This window comes from Cupressus sempervirens, chromosome 6 (genome assembly GCF_028749045.1).
Source record: "Cupressus sempervirens isolate cs-2001-9-10 chromosome 6, ASM2874904v1, whole genome shotgun sequence".
Lineage (NCBI taxonomy): Eukaryota > Viridiplantae > Streptophyta > Pinopsida > Cupressales > Cupressaceae > Cupressus > Cupressus sempervirens.
The window spans coordinates 146,799,355-146,825,353 of record NC_143123.1 but is presented as its reverse complement, the minus strand read 5'-3'; the positions used below and the strand labels follow the sequence as shown (position 1 = coordinate 146,825,353).

General features: G+C 36.5%; 1 protein-coding gene across 2 annotated transcripts in view; it reads left to right on the top strand.

Annotated features, from left to right (window-relative positions):
• The window catches only part of LOC149551654 (thioredoxin-like fold domain-containing protein MRL7L, chloroplastic), a 56,466-nt gene that overhangs the window by 12,559 nt on the left and 17,908 nt on the right, over positions 1–25,999 (top strand). Inside the window, exon 4 of one of the 2 annotated variants that reach the window (XM_089787167.1) lies at positions 15,122–15,217. The exons of the other annotated variant lie outside the window; for it this stretch is intronic. Within the exon in view, the coding sequence (XP_089643293.1) occupies positions 15,122–15,151 (30 nt within the window). The 3' untranslated portion in view covers positions 15,152–15,217. Of the gene's footprint in view, positions 1–15,121; positions 15,218–25,999 lie in introns of those variants that run through there. 2 annotated transcript variants of the gene reach the window in all.

The following is a 25,999-nucleotide window of genomic DNA, read 5'->3' as shown; positions in this document are numbered from 1 at the left end:
ACCAACTGCATATAATTCTATCTTAGAATCAAGATAGCCTCCCATAAAGAGCGGATCTCTGTCAAGGAAAGATAACTGCCTCCCTGCTCATCACTAGTAGGAGAACCCCATCCATAAACTGCTAACAACTGATGAGCAACATCGAAATGTTGGCAAGCGATAGCAATGTCTCTCTCACTAACTCTTAGTTGACTAGACACATGATGGCGCTGGCTAGACTGTCTCCTACAATCCTCCTCTGACACACTGTCCAAAGGAGTATCCTCAAAGTTACTAGTCTCTAGAGTATTACCATCCATATCCTGCGAATCAACTCCAAAGCTCATATCAACATACGGAGTATAAAAAACTATAGCACCACTGTCCAACTCCTTTGTACAAAAAGAAATTGCCGAGGAAACTAAGTCCTCAAAATTTCCCACTGCATCCTCCTAGATGTCATCAATGCCAGTATGATCTTGGGACTCATCTGTACATACTGCCAAATATGAAAGATCATCAACACATTCCAGCAAGAATGGTACACTAGATATATGAACAAAGCCCAACACCGGTGTATAAAAACTAATACCAACATTGGACAAGCTGCTAGCACAAGAAAAAACAACACCGTGCAATCTGCTAATCAAATCCATGATAGCACCCAAACAATCGCTGCTACCAAAAAGTGATAAAGATCTCCAGTCAACTGAATCCCAAACGCCAATATAACAATCTCGAGTCCATATCCGTAAACTAGAATCAGCTGGTAACTCAAGCAAACTCCTCACCTGAGTAATATGACTAATACCAACTCCACATACCTGTCTGACACTGTCCCTGTATCCTGGATGTGAATGCAAGACGAACTCACAACATTATCAACGACCACATATGATCCGCCTACCGCAAAAAGCTAAGTATCAGGTGTGCAAGATGAAACTAAACTCAACTCCACGCCATGCTTATCCCCATGTCTCTCCAAGTCTTGTAATGCCAATGGATTATTCACCAAAGAAGCTCGAGTTTGCTCAAGCTCACGAGAAAGCCTATCAACTTCCTCCTCCTTCCTCCTCAAGGCATCTGAATAGTCTCCGGCAAGGCTAAGAAGATGGTCACGATCTGATAGAAGATGTAAATAACTCAACTTCATCTTTCTCATTCCTTCCCTAATCGCCTGTAAGTCAACAAAAGAAGACTCTGCCTGAACTCCCTTATGTCTACCCTATAACAGAATCACTCGGATGTGATCCTCTATCACATCCTGCATCCTATCATGATGAGATAATGAAGTCACAATATTGTCTTCACATCATGCGAAGTACTACCAGCCTCAACCTCATGTGACGAAGCATCCAAATGTGCCTAGTACTCCCTCTCAGCAAAGTCATGAATACCCAATGTCTGCTCATCTCTACCAGGTATCTCACCATTGTGCACAACAACATCCTCAAAATCATCATCTGAACCCTCTACACTGTAGTCACTGCCTGTCGTACCCAAACCATCCTGAGTACCTCTGATATCACCCTCTGGCGAGCTGTATACAACTGTCTCCACTTGAGTACCAAGTTGACAGATACTATCAATCTGTGTAATATCCTTCACCACTTCCTCCTGTGGCGAAGTAGAATTTGAGACCTCAGCCTAGCTGTAAGCTAAATTCTTGAACTCCTCATGTAAGTTCCTGGTAATTATGTCATCTGCCCTGTGAGAAGATCTGCTAAATAGAAATCCAGTCAACTTGTTGGTGACCTATTGCATCTCACTATGTTTATCTGTCTGCTTCTGCATGGCAGCTCTGTAGTTCAGGTACCTGTCAAATGTCCATCCGTCCCGTACATATGCTGGTAATGAATTTCACTCATTCCTCGCTTGTTAGAGTTCAACTACAATATCTATTACCATAGCATCAAGTGTGAGTGTTGGAGTTTCTTCCCTGAATGTAGGACGTGTGGTTCTATCAGCTGTCCTAGACCATATCCTTTGCCCATGTTGTGATCCTGCTATGCTCCTGTCATCCTTCTTGTTTTCCCCAATCAAATGTTGCATCATAGCCATCATTGCCTGTGTACTTGCCTCTATTGACTGTAGAAGCCTATCTTGATGCTGTAAAGCCTCATCATCTCTCATAATTCTAGGTGGGCTTTTAGAATGTCTTTTAGCCATGTTCTCAGCTGTGTTGGTTCCTTGTATAAATAGAGCCCTATTGTTTTTGCTCTTGTTAACTAAATTGAATGGGGTTGCATAAACCCTATCAGGCTAGCAAGAAACCGCTCTGATACCATTGTAATGGCCCCTACCAATAGGCTACTAAAAACCTCTAATGCTGAACTGAGAAATTTTGTCAAACACTTCACATACAAGGGTCATATGATTGATATAGTTTTTCAATTTGCTTTAATGACTCTTTCTTCAATTTGCATCAATGAGAATCTTTTGCAAGAAGACTCAAAATTGACTAAACAATGACCTAACATGAATGTGCAACTTATTTTGACAATATTCAATGCATATATGTAACTAAAACTACTTGCAATATGCTGCTACAGCAAATAGTAATTATGACAAACACTTTGGATGCAACCTATGATGGCGTTAATGCACTTATAGCCAAGTGGCATTAATACAAACACTTGGTACGCAAAATTATATCATTATTTATGCCAAAAAGAGCACCTACAGCTAATTGACATTTTGTCAAACAATTGGCATGCAAACTAATAAGATGATCATGAATGATAAATACATATTCAATTACAACTATATCAGACCAGCAACTTATGTCTCCTTTATTGCACATATAATGTCAACTACAATGCTTAGTATGAAATGGCCAAGACTCTTGGCTTATATCCACAAGAATAATGCTTAAATCTGATACAAACTTTCACCTACAGCCCTACCTTCTAATATGCATTTAAATTATTAAAAAAATGCATGAAATATCCAAAGGAACCTGATTGTAGATGGCTGTAATAATTTTTACCAATGCTGCCTTTTCGCTTTGCTTTTTGGATCTGCTTTTTCGGATTGCTTTTTCGGACTAATTTTTCAGATCTGCTCTTTTTTTTTTCTCTCTCTCTTGCAACCAAAAACTCAAACCCTCAGGTAAATCTAAGTATACAAATTAAGCTCAACTTGAAATGGCTGAGTGCCACTTCCAAAAGCAACCCTTCAGAAGATTTTTCACCTCCTCAATTATGCAATCACTTGGGAGGTATCGTTCCCAATGATTAAGCTGAATACTTGCAGGCCTTCAAGCTCCACAAATGCTCAAGTAGACACAATAGAGAAAATAAAATTGGATGATAGACAATGAGCCCTCCATGCCTATATATTCTTTTTCTCCACTTTCTCCAGAAACTTCTAGAACATTATTTTATTTTATCTATTAAGTGACTTTATAAAATATTTTATAATTCAAGTCACTTTATTAAATTAATTAAATATAAAGTTATCTTTTAATACTTATTTATTTGATAACTTTATAAATAATTAACTTAATACCACTTATTTATTTAATTAAAATAATTAATTAGTCATCCTCATAAAATATTCATTATTTTGGACAACTTAATTAATTAAATTAATTAAATCAAATTATCTCCAAAATGGGGACATGACAGAAAACCCAGTGGAAAAAACCCCTCTCCAAAAAGAGATAGCAGAAAACCTAGTGAAGGACTGAAGAAGCCTCCAACTAGAGGAATGTCCCAGAAAATAGGAACAAAGAGAAGATCATGAAGAACATCACTAAAGCATGAAGAAGCTGCAAACTTTGTCAAAAGGAAACTACTGATCTGTAGAACCTCCTTTGAAATAGAAGGCTGCAACCAAAGTAGGAACGAACAAGAAGAGTGTTTATATGGTAGATGATCCATCTCACCGAAATGCATAGGTAGCCAGCCACTGCAATCACCTAGTATATAGGATCAAATACTGAATACATAACTCACTCCAACAAACCATCGAACCAAGGAAGCATTAGAAACAACAGAAGAACCCCCCCTTAATGCAGACAGGGTGAAGTGACAGACAACTGAGAAAGTGGGCCAAAAGACCTCTACAGAAAGAACCAAGAACAACAAGAGTGAGGAAGAGGTACAAACGCCTATAAAGGCACATTTCATCAACACATCATGGGGCTAATGTCGTGGAAGGGACACTCACTTGACAAAGGAAGAGGACAATAAATGGCATACAACTATCCCCCCCATGGCACTTTATAATATAGTGCGAGTACAACTAACTCAAAACAATGTTCAAGATCTTGAAATACAAGAGTGGCTCTTTATCTCAATGTGTTTGCATAAAGATTCTTACAAATGATATCAACAACGATCAGAAAGGGAAAAAAGTTGATACAACAGATAGTACAACCCAAAAGAAAAGATCCCATGCCATGAAAACGATCCTCGGACCTGGAACACCCAAGATATCCACCATAGTGCAAAAAAGCAAAAAACATGATAGAAAGAGGATGGGGCAGAATTTGAAAGAAATTACAACATTTCTGAAAAGATGACAAAACCATCTTTCCAAAAATATAACGTTTAAAAAAAACAGAGATGGGATGCACAAGGTAAGCCCGCCGGAGTGAAAAATAGAACATCCGACTTTGACAGCAAAAACAGGCAACCAAACTGCATCAAAACTAAAAAATACCTACACCAATATCTCTGGCTTGGAACCAGCTTTCCGGCGCTCCTTTCAAATCAGAAAAAGCCCTTTGTATGCTTAAGTTACGGCCAAAAAACCAAGAGTAGGTCAAAAGAGGACCTGAAGAGCTTGCAGGAAGACTGATGCAATGCTGATGTCATGCTGATGTCAATATTTCATTGTATTAAATTTGATGGCTACAAGGCTGTCATAGCAAAAAAAGACTGCCACGTAGCAATACGACCTTGCAAAAGTGACATGGCACGGCCACGTGGCACGTGTAGGAAGCACCACGTGGGTGAGCAGAGTTGGTGGTCGCAAGGGGGCTGGGCAGTGGCGCCGCTAGTGGATGGTGACTATGCCGCGGAGGTGGCTGCCCAACTGTGCGGCGGTCGGGTTTTGGCTATGCTACCCGTGGAAGTGGTGCCTGGGCTGAGCGTGGGAGGCGCCGAGGTGGCCATTGGGCAGAGCGGCTGCTGTGACCGCCCAACAAATTTTTATTTTTATTTTGAAAAAATTGTTCGTACGACCCTTCGGGAGGCCCAAAAAATTTTGCCTGATGCTACAGTGGCCAAAAATTGAAAATTTTATATGAATTCTGACTATATCAAGCATTCTGAGCACAATGGCAACATCTGTTTAGGCCCAAAGTGCCCCGAAAAAATGCACTTCCTCCCAATTGAAGAAAAAATACAAACTAAGGTTTGTGCCTCCGAACCGTGGCTTCAAAAAAATTTCAAACTAGGAAGCAGTAGGGAGGCTCTGATGTCATGAAATTGTGAAAGCCAACTTCACAGTTCGCCAAGATCATTTGCATCCAAATAACTGTTCATGCCCTTGTATTTTTGGGCATGACATTTTAAAATACAAGGGCATGACAATAACTTGTTGAAGAGAAACTAAAGAAGGAAAGGTAGGACTTGGAGAATCTCAACGGTGTGAGAGAAAATATATTCCAAAAATGAAAAATGAAATTGCTGTACAATATGATATGATATGCAAATACACTAGGAGAGCCTTTTTATAAAGGCCTTGAGGAAGCTTCTAGAATAAGCTAGAAAGCACTAGGAGATAAGTATGACAACTAAGTATACGTCCACAAAAAGTGGATTACCCTCCAAGTAGGTGAGAGGATAAGTATGGCAAAGTGTTGACAACACGTACACAAACTTCTGTGTTGTCAGCAAGTCAACACGTAAAGGTCTGCTAATTCTTAGGTGAAATGCATTTAACCTAAGTAAACTTAAGTAAAGCGTAAATAATAATTATTTACTCTAACATACTATCCAATTGGTGGCTATTCTGACTTCTAGTGATCACAACAACATCAATTACATGGACATTGTGTGCCTGATCACCCACCGCTCGACAAACAAGACATTCCTCAATGAACCACCATGAGCTAAGTTATAGTTTTCTAGACTTAGCTTTACTTTTTCTCTTTATATTATTACTAACATGATTCTAAATTCTTGAGGACATTCCCACATAGTCCGTAGTTCCATGATTTACAGCTTTCATCTTAGCCTCTCTCGGTTGTCCTTGGTGATCATTGGTGTACCCATCCAGCATTCATAGTACTTACAAATTTTCTATTTTACAAAACAAGTCTCCCCCACTCCTTAAGGGGGGTTATTAAATGAGATTATGATACTATTCCCTAATTCAGATCATGATTAACATGGTAGAAGGTACACTACCGAGAGTTAAGCCTTCCAATCTCAGAGACATACAGATATTTAATGTCCTTGTACTTGCAGCTTCCCCTGGCAAATCAATGCAAAAAGATTTTTTGAACAAGGCCATGATATATTACAAGCAGCTTTGGCTCTCACAGGGCCATTCGAATTTTATATCAAAACTGGTTATGCAATTTCATGTCATGCTATAGCGGATCTTTTATGAGAAATAGACATGTAAAATTTAGCAATATTTGTAGGATTGATAACCATCTTTCAAAGAAATCAAGCATGATATGCATTAAAAGCATTATGAGCAATTTGAGATGCAACCTGATGAGTATAAGATGCTGAAAATATGATGCAAAAGCTCCAACTGCAAACTACTATAGTGGAGGCCACCCGGAAATGCAATACCAATAAAATGCTCTATAATCTCTTGATATTTCTCAGCCATTGCCACTAAGGTGATATTGTACCAACAAGGCAATATTCACAGAATAATGTGTAATAATGCAAGAATACTCACTCAAAAGCAACCTCTGAATGGTTGCAATCAGGCATCTTATAGAATGAGGCTTGGTTACTTGAAAATATGAGCCAGAAAAAAGAGTTAGGTGCATGGAAAGAAGGTGAAAAGTGGCGAACAAGAGTTACAATCTTGAATTAAAATGCAAGGCCAAAATAATGAGCAAAAATAATATAGCTGATGGGCTCTAAATAATAATTCATTGTCATAAGTTAGAAATAATAAATTACTTCCCATGTTTTACTATAATGATACCTATTTTATTTACACATATTAGCCGATGGGCTCTAAATGATAATTCATTGTCATAAGTTAGAAATAATAAATTACTTCTCATGTTTTACTATAATGATACCTATTTTATTTACATATATTTGTATGTGCTATACAAATATATGCGTACATGTACGTAATATTCCATATATATGTATTTTATGCATACGTTGTATTTTAAGTATATGTATACATACATATACATCATATTTGAATATACACATACATACATATACATGTATATATGTATGTAAGTACCATGGGTACCATCATACTAGAACATGGCTGATATTACAAGAAAGATTTGAGATCGACTCATTTTTTGAAAGGTAACATTTGCTTTTAATTTGCTTTATAGCATCAGTGAATATTTATGTCTTATTAAGCTTGTTGACCTAGTTAGCTCATGGTGGTCACTTGATGTATGTCTAGTTTGTCCTAGCTTTTGTTCCCTAGATATGGTGGTTTAGATTCATACCTGCTAGCTTTGGTAGCATGATGGTGCTCTCGTACCCAATTCCCTCTCTACCGATGCTTCCCCTTGTCGCCGCACTACCTACAAGAAAAATTAGCATGGTGAAAGCATACTTCTGCATCAATCAACTGAAATTAGTCATTATAGCTAATAACCAAATTAATTGTAATAATAGGTAATTAAACCAACATCTTCCTCTTCACATGAAACATAACAATCAATAAATATTTCCATTCGTATGAACTTCAAAATTCAGTAAATAAGTTAACTAACTACTTGAATTATCAATGGTTACGATGAATTTTTCAAAATCAACAAAATAGGGGATGTAACATCATGAACAATTAATGGAAATATTCGAAGATCCACCTATCAGTGAATCCTTAGTTTTAAGGACATCATGCTTGATGAATGTCAAAAGAAGAATCGCAAGGTGTTCTTACAAAAGAAAGAATATGTAATTCCATGCCAAATGGAGAAACTTTTAAGTGCCTTTGGGGAGAATATAGAGAATAAAAGGATATAGAGAAATTTTGCGGGTGGGGGGCTAGGGTTTGATATTGTATTTGAAGAGAAACTTGAAGAAATATTTGAAGATCATCTTATCAAAGAATCATTGATTTTCAAATGCATGTTGATAGAGATACACAAGGGGGCATAGTTTGTGCTACACAAGGAGAAGCAAGCAGAAGAGATTCTTCATGGACTTGACTTCATGATTGGTCCTACATTCTGCACTCACGAGTTCAATGTTGATGCCAGTGGGAGCATACTTCACCAACTTCAAACTCTTGAAGTTGTAGATGATCAACAAGAATTTCCACTCAAAGCACACCGGGTTGTTTCGTTCCCTACTCTTATTATTGAAGTTATCATTTTTGTTTAAGGAGACTTAGAAACAAATTGCATTTTAATAGATCATGGACCATATGAATTGCCTTAATGTGATTTTACATAATAAATTTCCTGAATTTTAATTTTAGGTAACAAAAAAACCCTTAGAATACAAGGATACATTTGCTAGACTTTAAACCATTACCCTTGCCTTGTTGCTATTGAACATTTTGAGGGGCCATGTTAGGTCATTATACTTAGGTCTTCTGAGTATTGTTTGTTCAATTTGTTTTAGTTGTCTTGTAGAGCTAGTGGTTAATTGCCTTGAGACATTTGGCTTAAGATTCTTTAAGGGGCTCAACTGCTAGTCTTAGTTTTCACATTCAACTATTTTAGTTTGGTTTCCTTTAGGGCCTCAAATTATAGATCTTCCTTGAGTCATTTGACCCAAGGAGTTTAATGGTTTAGTTATTTAGTTTGCTTTAGGTGCTCTTGTTTTTGTTAGTTTAGTTTTGTGGGATTCCTAATTTGTGAGAAAGGTGATGTATTATTCAACATGATTTGGTGTTCTCTTGGTGAATTTGTTTAGTTTATTTCTTGGTTATCTCTCAGTTAGGTTCTTTTGAATTGGAAATTGTTCCTACCAGCCTTATTCAATTAGGATTCGTCCTCAATTTGGATGGAGTCATATGTTGTGCTTTGACTACCCTAGTTTTATTATTATTATATCTTACACAGTTGTTTGCTCTGAGTCATTAGAGTTTTCTTAGGAAAAATTGTGGCTAGTGAAAAATCTTAACTTTTGCTTTCCTACCACTGTAATTTTCAACCCGATTAAATTGAAAAATATGAAAAATGTGAAAAGGGAAAGCAATATCAAAGAAGAAAAGGAGAAAACAAAGTGAAATATTCGGGTTGGGTACGCTAGCATCCCTACATGTACTAAAATTAAGAAAAGAGAAAAAGAAAAAAGGAAAATACCAAAAGTAGGGCGATCTTGGCGAAGGTTACAATGATAACCTCATTGGGGCTATTAAAGCCTAATTGACAACAAGGCTCTATCTAGTATGCTTTTGAAGCATGGATATCTTACATGGCTAACTACAATGGATTTGAGGAGGTCTTCAATGGTCTTACCAAGCAAGAACAAACATATTCACACACAGGTTAGAAGATGAAGGCTCTTAACCCAATTTGTGGTTTCTTCCATTTTGAGTGCATTTCTTGGTTGCTTGATAGGTGAAAGGGGGTTGAGTGAAGATTCTAGGTTCTAATCAAGTTTTATCCTTGAAATGTGAAGAGCATTCTAATGTTCCGGTCATAAAATAAATAATAATTTAATAAATCAAACCTTTGTTAATGGGCCGATTGATTTAGTATATCTCAGCCCCATTTTTATTTAATTGTTTTCGTAGGTAGGTGTGGCCATCGGCTATCTTTGTAAACCCTTGGAAAGTTTCTCAAACGAGTATTTAAGCACAGTATGTAGGTAGTAGTTGTTATTTGATTTGGATTACTTTCTTTATACTGTGAATTCCAATTGGGATTCTCTGTTGTTTGCCATTTTGGAAGTGAAAGATCTTCCCTATTTGGCTTTCCAGTTTCGGTGGGATTCAACTTTCACCGTACTCTGCCTGCGTACTACTTGGCTCAGATCTGGCAAGTCAGAGCACCATCTTTGTCTGCAAATTCAATTTATAATTTATTGCGATATAAGTACTATTTCATGTTTGGTGTTCCTTCTCTATATTATCTCTGTGCATTTGCAATTGGATATTTAATTCAGCATTGATTCTTCCCTCAGCATACATATTCACTACCATACGATCTGAAGGGACACCTACTCAAATATCTAGCGTTACCGTGCAAACCCAACCTACACTGTATGGTATTCCTACTGGCTTCTCAACCTTACATCTTCCATTCTCTCTATCGTATAGCTATTTGGGATCACTGTAAATTGCCCCCACATCGTACGACAAACTCCTACTCCACCGCATAGACCCCATTTGAAACTCACAATATGGGTTGTCCTCTTCTCCCACCGTATGACGATCACCCCACACCACACACTTCTGCAACTCGACGTACGGCCCCTACCGCCACTGTACGGACATCACTGATTGCATGTTTGGCTCTTGTTTCTCCCAAATAGGCTTAGGACGACTTCCTCCAAATACATACATGCCGATTTCCTTCAAGAAAATATGAAGATAAAGGAATTCTTCCTCCTAGGGCGTTGGGAACATTACAAGCATTTTTTCAATGGGCACTAGACGTTGTGGGGTCTTCACACCATTTACCCATTGCAAATGGGAACACCCTCTTTCCACCTTAGTAGCTAGTAGATTAGTATTCTTAGTGGAAATATAACATTCTATCTAGGTGTTGGATTAAAATCTTGGGCAAGGTTGTAGTGAACAGATTGTCTTAAGTGTAAATTGAAGTCTTATGGGGTAGGTTTTGAACATTAAATTCCAAATAATTAGCCAATTAAGGGATTTTGAATTGGAGAAGGTAGGGATATGAGGTGCTTTTTAAAATCCAAGTGAAATTTGGGCAAGAGGTAAATGATTCTAATTCCACTTCGACCATGCATTTCGCCCAACAACATTGTAAGTTTTGCTTCAAACATGCAATCTCACTCTTAGAAGGGCTAATCTCGGAAAATGTATGGTGTTGAGCTCAAAGGGGCTACAATCACCACCTTGATGGCTTGGGCGAGCCCCACACGTAGTCATCTTTTGCCCATCCCTAAGTAGGTGCCCCTCACATGAGTAATTTTCGCTAAAGGATTTGTGCTTGACCCCAAGACGTGCACTTTCCTCCATGCATGTCGACTAAGCCCAAGAACTAATTATTTTTGGCTCAGCACTTAAACATGCCCAAAAGCATATCATTTTTTTATTTTTAAGTTTACCCAAGTGATGTTAATTTTTTACCTTCGTTGATTAAAATGCCCTGAAGTGTTCAAATCCCCCCGAGAACCCAAGGAGTGGGCATCATCCAAATGGCACTAAGTGGTTGTGCCCCAAAAATAGTCAATTTTCACACAAGGCACGGTGAACTGAACCTGACATATAGGCAATTTACACAAATGCCAAGAGCTTAGAGCCCAAAGGCTAGACGTTTTCCACCAATTGTACATGTTAAGTCCACCTAATATCTCTACCTAACCTATTTTGGCCCATGAAGTGATGCCTTATTGTAATTGGATAAACATTTAGTGCCTTTAGCTAGTAGTTACATTAGGGTTGTGTTATGTTAATCTTGCTATTGGTTCCAGATCAATCTGAGCCATTCATTCCAATTGAACTCCCTATATAACACTTTCTCACATCATTTGTAAAAGGAGATTTGCAAAGAATGTTGCTAATATATTGCCAAAATTATTCCTTCTTAATGTTGTTATGTTTGTGAAGTTTTGGAGTATTTCATGGTTTCTGCATTTCCTCACTTAGAGATTAGGATTTATGTAATGAGCCTTGTTGGCTCACTCCAAACCAATGCTGTAGAATTGGTTTTTTTTTTTTTTTTTTGTTTTATAATTTTTTGAGTTTTTGAGAATATATGTATTTTGGTTTTTTAAATATATATATAAATGACAAAGTTTGACATTTAAAGTAAAAAATCACAATCCACACCAACTTTATTTGTAAAAAGGAATTTGCAAATATTTACAATGGCATATACAATATGCAATTAACTTGAATTATCGTGTTGAATTGTCTAATGAAACCTCTATATGCCCAAATGCTGCCTTCTGAAGATCAAACACAGCCCTATGACAAGTAACACTGCTCCAGAAATGGTGATCGCAGCTGATGTAATTCTCAATGCGGCTTCTGTATTGATGATTGCAGGCCCTCAATTTGCATCGAAATGGTGTCCAATGTTATGTATTATGGCAGGAAAGCATCGCCTGAGGTAGCCATCCCTTGTCACAATGATTTGCAGCAAATTCTGAACAATTTCTTGGCCAAATAACCTCACAAACCCAGATCAGTTGCTTCCAGCTGATCAGATAACAAACACAATTTGTTGGCACAAGATCCAACTCAAAGTATTGAAGAAAAATCACCTTTTCCTCCAATTCCTAACCCTTGGAATTCATACTTCATAAAATAAACAATGATAACGGAATAGTTCAATCCTTGCAAGGCAATTGTATTTGTAAGTTTTTAACTCCAAAAGCTTCATCTTCACACTTAACGCCATGAGTCTTCTAAATATGCTTTTCATTTAAATGCCCTTTGCTTTATACTTAGGCACATATTTGAATAATATAATTTATCAACTCTCTTTGGCTCCAAAATCGACATTTTCAACAATATCATGATATATGATAACGGAATAGTTCAATCCTTGCAAGGCAATTGTATTTGTAAGTTTTTAACTCCAAAAGCTTCATCTTCACACTTAACGCCATGAGTCTTCTAAATATGCTTTTCATTTAAATGCCCTTTGCTTTATACTTAGGCACATATTTGAATAATATAATTTATCAACTCTCTTTGGCTCCAAAATCGACATTTTCAACAATATCATGATATAGTGACACACAAGGTCATTGTTTTTTGTGCCCAAGATTTAAAACTTTTCAACCTGGTTCCAACGAGCTATGACACTATGGTGACTAATATACATTACCACCATAAATAGCAACCTTAGCATATTTGTAAAGAACCCAACTTGTTCTAACTTCAATTTTAGTGGTTTGACATTTTGTCAAACACTTATCACACAAGATGTGATGCAACCGTAAGAACCCCAGCTGGTTCTAGCTTTGACAACACTAAATTTTCTTCACTTTTTTGATGTTTGACATTTTGTCGAACACTTTGCATAAAACCTTTATCTTGTTGCCTTCTACTTTAAATTGTATTTATTTGCTTGAAATAATATTTAAATAAAGTTTAAACGCTTGCAAATGATGATTAAGAAATCTAGGTAAAGAATTGGAAGACTAGTGCAATCCCTTTTAATCATTTGAATGCATAAATATGATTTTTACATGTCAAATGTGCATCTACAACCAATAGACATTTTTACAAACACTTGACATGCAATATAACGTGCACACTAACTTCATTTTGTAATTGATCAATAACAAGTATTAACAAGGCTCACACATATGCAATAGACTTAGTTACTTAAAGAACCTTGATAGTACTTTGGCGTTGATTTAGATGCATCTATTGTAGTAGATTTTCCCACACCATGATCACCAGATGTTGAAAACTCATGGTGAAGAGTTTTGGATGTGTCATCTGTGAGAATCCCCAGTTTCTCTTCATGCATTCTTGGTGAGGAAGACCTTTTAAAAATAGAAACCATATATCTAGCTGCCCTATCAATTGTTGTCAAATTTGAAAGTCTTGCATCCATCATTTCCTGATTTTGTCCAAGTTTTTCCATACTTTCCATCAAGGCATTTGCTTGCTTCCTGAGATTACCCCTGCCATTCAATCGGTTTCCACAATTACTAGCTTTCCTATATTTGTCCATAACTGAAATAACTACAAGAGTGCTCTAGTTCCTCGAATAACAATAGTAGGACCAAAATAAAATAAAAACTCCTACCCTGTGGGATGTACCACTGTAAAGAACCCAACGAGTTCTAACTTCAATTCTAGTGGTTTGACATTTTGTTAGACACTTATCATGCAAGCTCTAATACTATTAGAAGAACCCCAGCCGATTCCAACTTTGACAACATTGAATTTTCTTCACTTTTTAGATGTTTGGAATTTCGTTAAACACTTTGCATGAAACCTTTAACTCGCTGTCTTTTATTTCAGATGGTGTTTGCTTACTTGAAATGATTCTAAATGAAATTTAAATGCTTGCAAATGATATTGTTGAGAAATCTAGGTAAAGAATTGGAACCCAATTGCAATGCCTTTTAAACATTTGAATGCATAAATATGTTTAACACATGTCAAATGTGCATCTACAACCAATAGACATTTGGCATGCAATCTAACTTACATTTTTTCAAACATTTGGCATGCAATCTAATTTGCGCACTTACTTCATTTTATAATCGATCAATAACAAGCATTAACAAGGCTCACACTTATATGCAATAAACTTAATTACTTAAAGAATCTGGATGGTCTTTGGCATTGATTTAGATGCAGCTGTTGTAGTAGATTTTTCCACGCCACATTCAAATGATTATTGCAGACCAAGCTTCTAATCGTTGTCGTAAGATGTGACGCCAAATAAGTTGACTTAGCTATTGCAAAACGGTTCTCAAATGCTAAATGCAAGTATCAACAAATCCCACGTAGGAATAGGTAATCAATGGCTGCCTTAACCAGGTAGATCGCAACACTAAAAGACCCAAGGAAATTGTTACATCCCAAAATTTTAACCTATTTAAAAATTAATTATAGCCGTTGAGATGATTAGTTAAAAACTATTTTGTTCATGTGAAAAGGGTAGTTATATGTAACCCTTGTTTCATATGAATTTGGTTGTTACCAATTATCATGTAAAATTGTTTATTGATGATGGTAGTTAGCCATTACTTGTCATATGTTGATGATGGTAGTTAGCAGTTGCTTGCTTTACTGAATGATGGCAGTTAACTATTTTCTTTACAACTATCTTGTTATATGTTGGTATGGACTTATTATGGAGCACTTGTTATTATTGTGGAAAATGTTGCACGGGTGGTTGCAGGCGCAGACAAATGGGGGAAGCATTGCTTAACGAGATCTACGGAATGGGCCACTACCTTAGTCCATTTATCCAATCGACAGTTATGACCTCTAACTACCTTGGTAAGGACCTAGCGGTTGCATAGCAGGGTACATACATTGAACATGCATGAGCTACTTTGACAACAAATAAAATATTAAATATTTAAACATAATCAAAATTTGTACCTTTAAATGGTTTATATTAGCATTCTCATCATTTCATATTATATATATATATATATATATATATATAATGGTATGGTGCCACCATGGTATTAAATTATTCAAGCTCATCTCTATTAACAGACACACACACACACACATGTATAAAGCATATACATTTTGAGAATATGAAGATAAAATATTCTCCCAATTATGCACGTATATTCTAATAGGTATAACTTTGGACACAATAATAGTATGATGACACCATTCGAAAATAATATACATATGTACAAATATATATTTATAATTATAAATTATTCTTTTAATAAGGAGTTTGAATTCTTTCTTTTAAAATTATAAGTCTTTATGAGAGATGAGTACATTTAATGATTTCATTCTTTGAATCAGTGAACCAAGAAGCTAATAATATTTTCTTGTAACTGCCATCAAGAGTCACAGCTTCAATTGAAGCCTTCTATATTGTTTTACGTTTAAAAGCTCGATAGTGTGTCTTTCTGCTATGATCGATATCACTTTCCTTCACCATTCTTCCTTCTCATTTTTCTTACTCTTTTTCATACGGCTGACATTGGAAGCAAACCCAAGGTTGTTGTCTTTGCTATCAAAGGGACCCAGTATTCTGAAATCCATTTGGCAATCTAGATTTTGAGAGCCAACCAATCGGATTAGCCAAGTTCAAATCCATTATTGATCAGGTTATGTGAATTACTTCTATTCTTTATATGGAATATTTACTGCATCCGAAATCTAGATGCAAGGGAGTTCAAGGATTTCCAATGTTATTTGTTCAATGCTTAACTGTGAAGTGAAGTAAGATTATCAAATAGTTCATTTGGTCAAGCTTATCAATTTATCTGATCATGTTGAGTTTGAAACCGAATGAATATGTCATGTTATGTTTCTATTTTCGAATCAGTTTGTCTTTTAATTCTAAATTATAATCCTCTGGTTTTTCTTGAGAGGAATGCTCGAGTCTCAAGGAAAGCTTCATGCCAATATTAAATACTATCTTCCATCAATTGAGTTTTAGCAAATGAATTAATATCCTCTATGAACAGTCACCCAAGACTCACCCCGGTTGGATGGCCAAGAGAGAGGGTGAAGAGGTTGAAGGGAAGTTCTGCAAAAACAAAGAACTGGAATCAGAATTGATACGATAACCTTATTTCTTAAAAAAACTATTCAATAAGCTCATGCATGTTCAATCTACTTACCATGTTGTCAAGTCGAGCGGTGGTGATCGGGTATTAAAAACCCATCTAAAACCTTGGCCAAGGTCGTTAAAGGCATGCTTGATTCTATAGAGCACAAGATGTCAGTGGCACCAATTAATCAAACATGCTCATCTATTACTGAGTGGACATTCTAAACACTGGTATTGCTCAGATTGTTGGACTAATAGTGCCCCTAGCCTAGCCCCAGGGTAGGGAGGGCTTTCCTTATCAAAAAATTGTGTAGGGATTGATATGGTCCGTGGTTGGGAGGTTAAGCCTAAGCTAGTGCTTCTCTTATCCGAAAGTTGAGGCTTGCACAACCATTACAAGACTCTCTGGTTAGATTTTGTATGTTCTTCTACCATTTTTTACTATGCATTTACTTTCTCATGTGATTATTGAATATCATAGAGTTAATCATAATGATTTAAGTTCTTTATGTAATTATGATAAAAATCGGTTATTTCAGTTGGATGTTAATTCAGTTAATTTCACATGAAATGGATTTAAAGGTGTTTACTTTGGTAAATTAGTTGAACTATTGTTTTCATATCTATTTTATTTCAGAATATAGCTCTATTTTTTTAGTTAAGAAAATTTGTTTGTTACATATGGTATTAGAGCATTGGGTTCAACACTGAACAATGGGCACACCACCTAACAAGATTTGTAAACCTAAGATTTTCTTAAATTAAATGTAACATGATGTATGTACAAGAGACACCTCGCAAGAAAGCACGACATCCCATCTTTTCATACTTGATTAAGAAGATTATACTACTCGTTCCATGCTTGAGGATGACGAAACCTTAAAACAAGCTCTGCAATGAATGAGGAAGGAAAAAATCAGGTGGACTCCTGCCAAAAAAGCAGCCTATAGAAACAAACTGATTCAAACTTGGAATGCCCACCAGGCTAGGCCTCTTATGCACTTTCATAGATCTTCGATGGTGCAAGATATGTATAAAATCGAAACCAAAACTAAACGAGAAGCTGAAAATGGAATTTTAGAGTAACTAAGTCTATAATGTAACACCCTCAGAAGAGGAATTTTTTTGTAAATAAACGCTATTGTAAATGTAGCAGAGAATATTTAAAATTGAATAAATAAATTGGTCTATTCATGTGTTCCTTCTACTTGTAATTTATTTTATTTTATTGTAAATGTGTTTAAAAAAAAAAAAAAGATTGACATAAGGAACTTGCAAATATTTGCAGGGCAAATAATCAAGAAACATGAACAGTGATGAGAATGTTGCAGACCATGAAATGGTCCATGAAAAAAATTCACAACCTCCTACTGATTTTCTATTTCAGGTTTTGCAAGACACACAAATGAAGTTAGACAATATGGAGAAGAGGATGAATGAATTGGTAGTCCAAATTGGGCAAAACCAAAAGGAAATGCAATCCTCGCCCCCTCCTAGCACAGAGCCAGGAATCTCTGAGCTTAGCAAGAAAAACACTCAAGCCTCACTTACCCAAACTAAGAAACAAAAGAAACTTGAAATAGTAAGCAACCTATAAAAAGATCAAATGACCCAAGTTCTTTGGTTCTGAATCCAGAGAGAATACAAAGGCTTGGTTAACAGAAATGGAACAATATTTTGAGATTAGATATTTTTTAGAGACCTCAAAGGCAATTTGGAGAATATACCATTTTTCAGGAGAAGCTGCCACATGGTGGGGAAACACCAAGGTTGATTTAAACATAAAAACAACTAAAATTACCTGGGAGAATTTTGTAACCATCTTTAGAAACCATTGGTTACACGAAACCTTCTATGACCAAAAGCTGTTGGATTTCCAGAATCTCAAGCAAGGAGATATGACCATACATAAGTATTGGGAGAAATTCACCCGTCTGCTGAAATATGTACCTCCATACCAACAAGATAGGAATCTAAAGGTGAGAAAATTTATCATGGGGTTAAATAATAGGATCAGTGGGGCAGTTGATGTTCTCACTCCTCGAACCATGGAAGAAGCCCTAGAAAAAGTTGTTCGTCGGGAATATGAAATCGAGAGATGATTCTATCCGAGATAACAAAAGGAAAACAAGTTGGAATATAGAAGGTGCAGATACTAGATCCCACAAGAAGCAATTTAAGGACTACAAATCTAACAAACCAAAATCAAGAGAGAATGGTATAAAGTATTTCAAAAGTAACTTCAATACAGGTAAGAATGGCAAGGGAAGTGAGAAGAAGGGGCCACCTTCAGGATGCTAACAAATGCCTTAGTAAGACAAACACCAACCAACTACCCCGACCACCCCTTCCTCCATAACATCATGTTTACCAACAAAGGATTCACGCAGCACTTGATAATTGGCAAGCAAAACAACAGATAGGCCCGATTCGAGTAAGATCTACAACAACCCTATTTCTATATTAATTGATACTGGAGCCTCTGAATGCTTTATATCACCTAAGTTATTAAGTAGATTTCCAAAGTGATCTAGTTTTGTGGAAAAACCATGGACAATCAAGATGCAAACCAGTCAAGGGCTAAGGTAGAGTAGTGCTTGTTTGAGGCATGAGTTGTTTTTCCAAACTGAACCTGTATGTAGCACCTCTTGGGTTTTACGAAATTATTTTAGGCATTAATTGGCATAGTGAGCATAGGGCCAGGGTTGATTGTCTTGCCAAAATTGTGGACTATTTGGATAACCAAGGCAAACCTGCAAGCACTAAGGGAGTAATACATGAAATTAAACCAAGACAGATATCTGCCATGCAACTCAAGAAATGTAGAAGAAAGGGTTGTGAGATCTTTGCAATAAGGATTGAAGATTCGAGGAAACCTATGGATGCCACGTATAGAGAGGACCACATTTTTGAAGAGGGTGAAATTAGAGAAAAATTGAAGGAATCCTTTGAGGAGAAGTATCCATACCTTTAGAAATTCGAGGATGTGTTTCCAAAAGAACTTCTCAGACTACCTCCATCTAGAGTCTTTGATTTTACCATAGATTTAGTACTCGGAGCAGAACCAATTTCTCGAGCTCCTTATCGAATGACCACCACGGAATTAATGGAATTACAATTGCAGTTGTAGGATATGTTAGATAGGAAACTTATTCGACCCAGTGTTTCACCTTGGGGAGCCCTACTATTGTTCGTCAGAAAGAAAGACAGAACTATAAGATTGTGCATAGACTATAGGATGCTCAATAAGGTCACCATCAAGAATCAATACCCACTTCCTAGAATCAACGAGCTCTTTGATCAAATGAAAGGCGCTACAGTATTTTCAAATATTGACTTAAGGTCAGGATATCATCAGCTTAGCATCAAGGATGAGGACATTCACAAGACTGCATTCAGAACTAGATACAGGCATTACGAATTCACGGTATTACCCTTCGGGTTAACCCACGCTTTAGCAGCTTTCATGAATTTGATGAACAACATTTTTCAAGATTGTTTGGATAAGTTTGTATTGGTCTTAATAGATGATATTCTTATCTACTCGAAAAACGAAAAATAACATTAAGAGCATCTAGAAAAAGTCCTACAAAAGCTGAAAGAACATAAACTATACAGGAAGTTGTCCAAGTGCGCTTTTTATCAGAAATAAATTCCATATTTAGGTCATTATTTCAGCTAAAGGAATAGCCATAGATCCTTCAAAAATCAAAGCTGCTAGGGAATGGCCTATACCTAAGAATGTGACAAAAGTCAGAAGTTTCATGTGGTTGGTAGGTTTCTATTAGAAGGTTTGTCAAAAATTTCTCCAAAATAGCTTACCCGATCACTTCACTTCAAAGGAAGGGAAAGAAATTTATATGGACAGAAAAATGTCAGTCGGCTTTTGAGTATTTGAAAGAGAAGTTAACTACTGCACCTATACTAGGAGTACTTGATCCTCAAAAGAAATTTGTAGTCATAACTGATGCATCTGGGGAAGGATTAGGAGGTCTACTTATGCAGGATGAGCAAGTGATTGCGTATGAGTCAAGGAAGTTAAAGAACTACGAATAAAATTACGCTCCTCATGATCTGGAACTAGCAGCTATTGTGCATGCCCTCCAAATGTGGAGACACTATTTGATTGAGAAGCCTTTTGAACTTCAATCTGATCACCATGGCCTAAAGTATAGCTTTACTCAACCCAACCTTAATGCCAGGCAAAGGAGATGGTTGGAATTTCTAGCAGATTATGACTTTGACATTAATTATATTAAGGGTAAAGAAAACAAGGTAGTAGATGCCTTAAGCAGACAAAGACACGTTTCCGCAATGGTCATCATAAATTTCAGATTTAGGGACCAGGTACTACAACATCTAAAGCAAGATGAATTCTATACAAAGGTCAACCATGCTCTTATCAAAGACAAGCAAGATCTCAAGTACTCATATTTTAGAATAGAAGATGGATTATTAAGGTATCATGATAGGATATACATACCCAACAAACCTAAACTTCGAATAATGATTTTAGAGGAATCCCACTCAGCTCCTTATTCAGGACATACTGTTACAAGATTCAAGAATTGGCAGATTAACGGATTTCCGGATGATTGATTGATTAACAGAGGAACAAATGTGTTCCTTATAAAGAATTACAAGGACGTTGTTTCTAAAAGAAACAATGTAGACTGAAGATGGAATTAGAAACAAAACTATAGACAGGATAGGAAACATTCCTATCTGGACTGAAGAAAAAAGAGGCGAGATAGGAAACATTCCTATCTAGACTGAAAGACGGACTACAGACAAGTAGTTGACTATTATAGAAAGTATAAGATATTATCTTAATACCCTCCCTTAATGGTCAACGTACGGATGTCGGAACATTCTGTGATAACTGAGACCCTCCCTGGATCTACAGAATGCTGAAACCAAGAAGCTTTGCGAGAAGATTGCTATGACTCAAAATAGGTTGCATTTACAAAACTTCGTTTTTGTGGAAAAAACTGTAAAACCCAGAATCTCACACAACCTTGCATATTACAGACAACTTGAAAATGGATTTTGAGGAGAAAATCAACAAACCCAAAAAAAAAACAGAAACAGATTCAGAAGGCGAAAAATGTAGCTTCGCCTTGATCAGGAAGCTCGACAACTTGTGTTGTTGGCTGGGAAGCATTTTGCCTTGCTATGACTACATCTGTGAAAATCTTTTGCTTCGTAGAGCCATCCAAGGATTGAGCAGAAGGTTGATGCTGGGAAGGCTGAGAAGACTGATGGTTGCCAATGTTCTGTTGAAAGGATTTTGCAGCAAAGGCTTGCTCAGTGGAGGTGGAACTGGAGTTGCTACCAAACTGTTGCTTCCACCGATCTTGCTAAAGCAGCAGGGTGCAGAGATCAGTGAATTTTAGATCAACACCAGTAGATGTGATGTTGAGAGTCTCGATAAAATGCTCATAGGATTTTGGTAAACTCCGAAGAGTGATTACCACAATATCCTCTTCTTCCATCTTGCGACCAATGGCAAGTAACTGATCACGGATTTCCTGAATCCGATTCAGGTGTGCTTGGAGCGAGGTGCGCTCATCCATGACAATAGAAAACAGAGTGTTTTTCAGAAAGAAGGCTCTGCTCTTGTCGGAAGTCTCATGAAGACCTTTTAGATGTGTCCAGATTTCGGCAACTGTCTTGCCGGATGGAATCTGAGAAATCTGGTTATCAGCTACGGATAGTTTGAGAAGCATTACTGCCTCTCGATTGTTCAGATCCCATGTATCTTGATCAGGACCCGGAGAAGTCGGACGCTGCGTAACACCCAGAACAAGTTGAGCGGTGTTGCGATATTCGAAGATTGCGATGATGCGCTGCTTCTAGGTTCCATAATTGCAACCATTGAATTTGGAATTATGTTCGAGCAGAATATTTGTCAGAGATGCCATGGCACGTTTTTCAATGAAAACTGTGAAAATTTGTGAAGGCATGTTCTTCGAAGCAAAAATACGAAAGACCCAGAAGAATCAGAGAATGACCCAGAAGAGGGCTCGAAAAACCTAGAAGGAATCTGTTGTCGTTTTCTGAATTTGCTGGCTCGAAAATTGAGGCACAAAAATCGAGGCACCCAGAAAAAACGGACGACAACCTAGTTGAGCTCTCGAAAAACCCATCAAGAATTTGCAAACAAAATATTTTTTCGACCCCAAAAATTAGGGTTTCGAAAAAAAAGGCCCTGGCTGAAAAAAGCTTGAAAAAACCGACGCCTTGAGGTCAGGCACAGGAAAAAACGACCATGAAAAACGCAGATGACTGATTTCCAAAATCCGAGTCGTCTAAAGAAAAACGCAGAGCCGTTTTTGGTGTAAAATCACTAACGATTTTCCAGAAAAACTGCACTTTTCCCTTGCGAAAAATACTATGTGAAGATCCAGACAGATGCAAATCGCGTGGGATGCAGAATTTTTTTTTTTTTTTTTTTTCAAACCTGGCCCAAAACTATTACAGTTGCGATTTTTGAAAAACTCAACAAAAAAAAAACCTAGTCGAAAATCTGAGGTTTTTAGAAAGCAAGAATCACAGAATAATTTTGAAAATTGGCTCTGATAATTTCGGAAAAGAAATTATAATTTTCGAAAAAATTAAGAACTATGCTCTGATACCATGTTACAAGATTCAAGAATTGGCAGATTAATGCATTTTCGGATGATTGATTGATTAACAGAGGAACAAATGTGTTCCTTATAAAGAATTACAAGGACGTTGTTTCTAAAAGAAACAACGTAGACTGAAGACGGAATTAGAAACAAAACTAGAGACAGGATAGGAAACATTCCTATCTGGACTGAAGAAAAAAGAGGCGAGATAGGAAACATTCCTATCTAGACTAAAAGACGGACTACAGACAAGTAGTTGACTATTATAGAAAGTATAAGATATTATCTTAATACATACTGGGGTGACTAAAATGTTGTCAGATATAAAACCACTATATTTTTGGAAAGGAATGAAAAAAGAGAACTAATTTTGTGACAGGATGCTTGGAATGCCAAAGAGTAAAAGTAGAACATCATTACCCAGTTGGCCTCCTACACCCAAATGAAGTACCAGAGTGGAAATGGCAGATAATTTCCATGGATTTTGTACAAGGACTACCCATGACACAAAACAAACACAACACATCTTAGTAGTGGTGGATAGATTAACTAAGGTTGCTCACTTCGTACCGGGAAACCTAACCAATGGAACTCCATAAATCACTCACAAGTTCATGAAAGAGATTTTTAGACTTCATAGAATTCCAGAGAAAATTCTCTCAAACAGGGATGTTAGAATAACCTCTAGATTTTGGCAAACATTATTCGCAGCATTAGAAACTAAGTTAAATATTAACTTGGCTTATCATCCCAAGACTAATGGTCAAACAGAAAGAGTAAACCAGGTTTTGGAGGATCTTTTAAGAGTTTATTGTATGAATCAACAATACCAATGGAAAATGTATATACCCTTGGTGGAATTTTCTTATAATAATCCTATCAATCCACCATTAAGATGGCCACCTTTGAGGCCCTATATGATCGCAAATGCAAAACCCCTGTAAGTTGGAACCGTGTTGAGGACAGAATTATTATCGGACCTGAAATGCTCAAGGAGATGGAAGAACAAGTAATTCAAATTTGTCAAAGATTGAAAGAAGCCAATAATAGACAGAAAAGTTATGCGGATGCTAAAAGGACACCTAGAGAATTCTCAGTAGGAGAAAAGGTGCTACTAAAGGTAAAACCCCAAAAGAGTACCATCAAGTTTGGTAACAATGCCAAGTTAGCCCCAAGATATGTGGGACCCTTTGAAGTATTGGAAATCATGAACCCAGTAGCCTATATAATTGCACTACCTCTAGCTCTTACCAAGATGTATGACGTCTTTCATGTGTCATATCTTAAGAAATATATCACTCATCATGATCATATAATTGATTGGAACCTACTGCAAGTACAAGATCCAAGAGTGGTGGAAATAGAACCACTCAAAATACTCAAGGTACGTAAGCTACACTTACGAAATCAAGACGTGACTCAGTGCAAGTCTAGTGGGATCAGTATGCAGAGGATAATGCTACTTGGGAAGACTACAATGAGATTTTACAAAAATACCCTCGTCTTTTCTCCAAGGCCAGAGCCTGATCTTTTTCTTTCATTTTCTTTTATAGCTACAATGTTAAAAAAAACTGGATCAGATATTTCTTATAAGTTTTATTTGTGAAATTCATCAAGGACGATGAAAACATAAGGAGAAGGGTATGTTACGTACCAAAATTTTGACCTATTTAAAAATTAATTATAGCTGTTGAGATGACTAGTTAAAAACTAACTATTGTTTTTTTCCTTGTTCATGTGAAAGGGGTAGTTATATGTAACCGTTGTTTCATATGAATTCGGTTATCAATTGTAATGTAAAATTGTTTATTGATGATGGTATTTAGCCGTTACTTGTCATATGTTAATGATGGTAGTTAGCTTTACTGAATGATGGCAGTTAAGTATTTTCCTTACAACTATTTGTGTTAATTTGTTGGTATGGATTTATCATGGAGAACTTGTTATTATTGTGGAAAATGTTGCACGGGTGGTTGCAAGAGCAAACGAAGGGGGGAAGCATTGCTTAACAAGATCTACGGAGTGGAGCACAGCCTTAGTCCATTTATCCGATCAATAGCTATGACCTCTAACTACCTTGGTAAGGACCTAGCGACTGCATAATAGGGTACATAATTGAACACGCATGAGTTACTTGGACAACAAATAAAACATTAAATATTTAAACATAATAAAAAATTGTATCTTTAAATGATTTATGTTGGTATTCTCATCATTTCATTATATATATAAATGCATATATTTATAAAGTTATGGTGGTACCATGGTATTAAATTATTCGAGCTCATCTCTATTAACATATATATATATATATATATATATATATATAGAGAGAGAGAGAGAGAGAGAGAGAGAGAGAGAGAGAGAGAGGATAAAATATTCTCTCAATTATGCATGTATGTAGATATGCATATCCTAATAGGTTTAACCTAGGACACAAAAATAGTAAGATGACACCATTCGAAAATAATATACATATGTGCAAATGTGTGTGTGTGTGTGTATATATATATATATATATTTATTCTCCACGGAGTTTTTGGGACAAGGACGTGTTTTCGGTTCAAGTACGAGTCAAAGCCAAAATTTAGAGGATAGGACCTCAAGGGACGGCAATTAAAAAAATAGAGGATTTTTTAATATATAGAGACAAAAATCAAATATGCATATCATAACATTGATAAACCATTCACTGTAGACATTTTAGAAGATCAATACATGGAATATTATCAAATGGCAAATACTATGTACTTCCATTATAACAATATCACATACATATATAGCAAAAATCAAAATACCTAAAGGCTCCAAGTATCATGCTGAGAATGAAATAAAGAGAAGTCGAACTAAAATATTTAGTAAATACTAAATGCAATCTTTCCTCACTGAACACAAT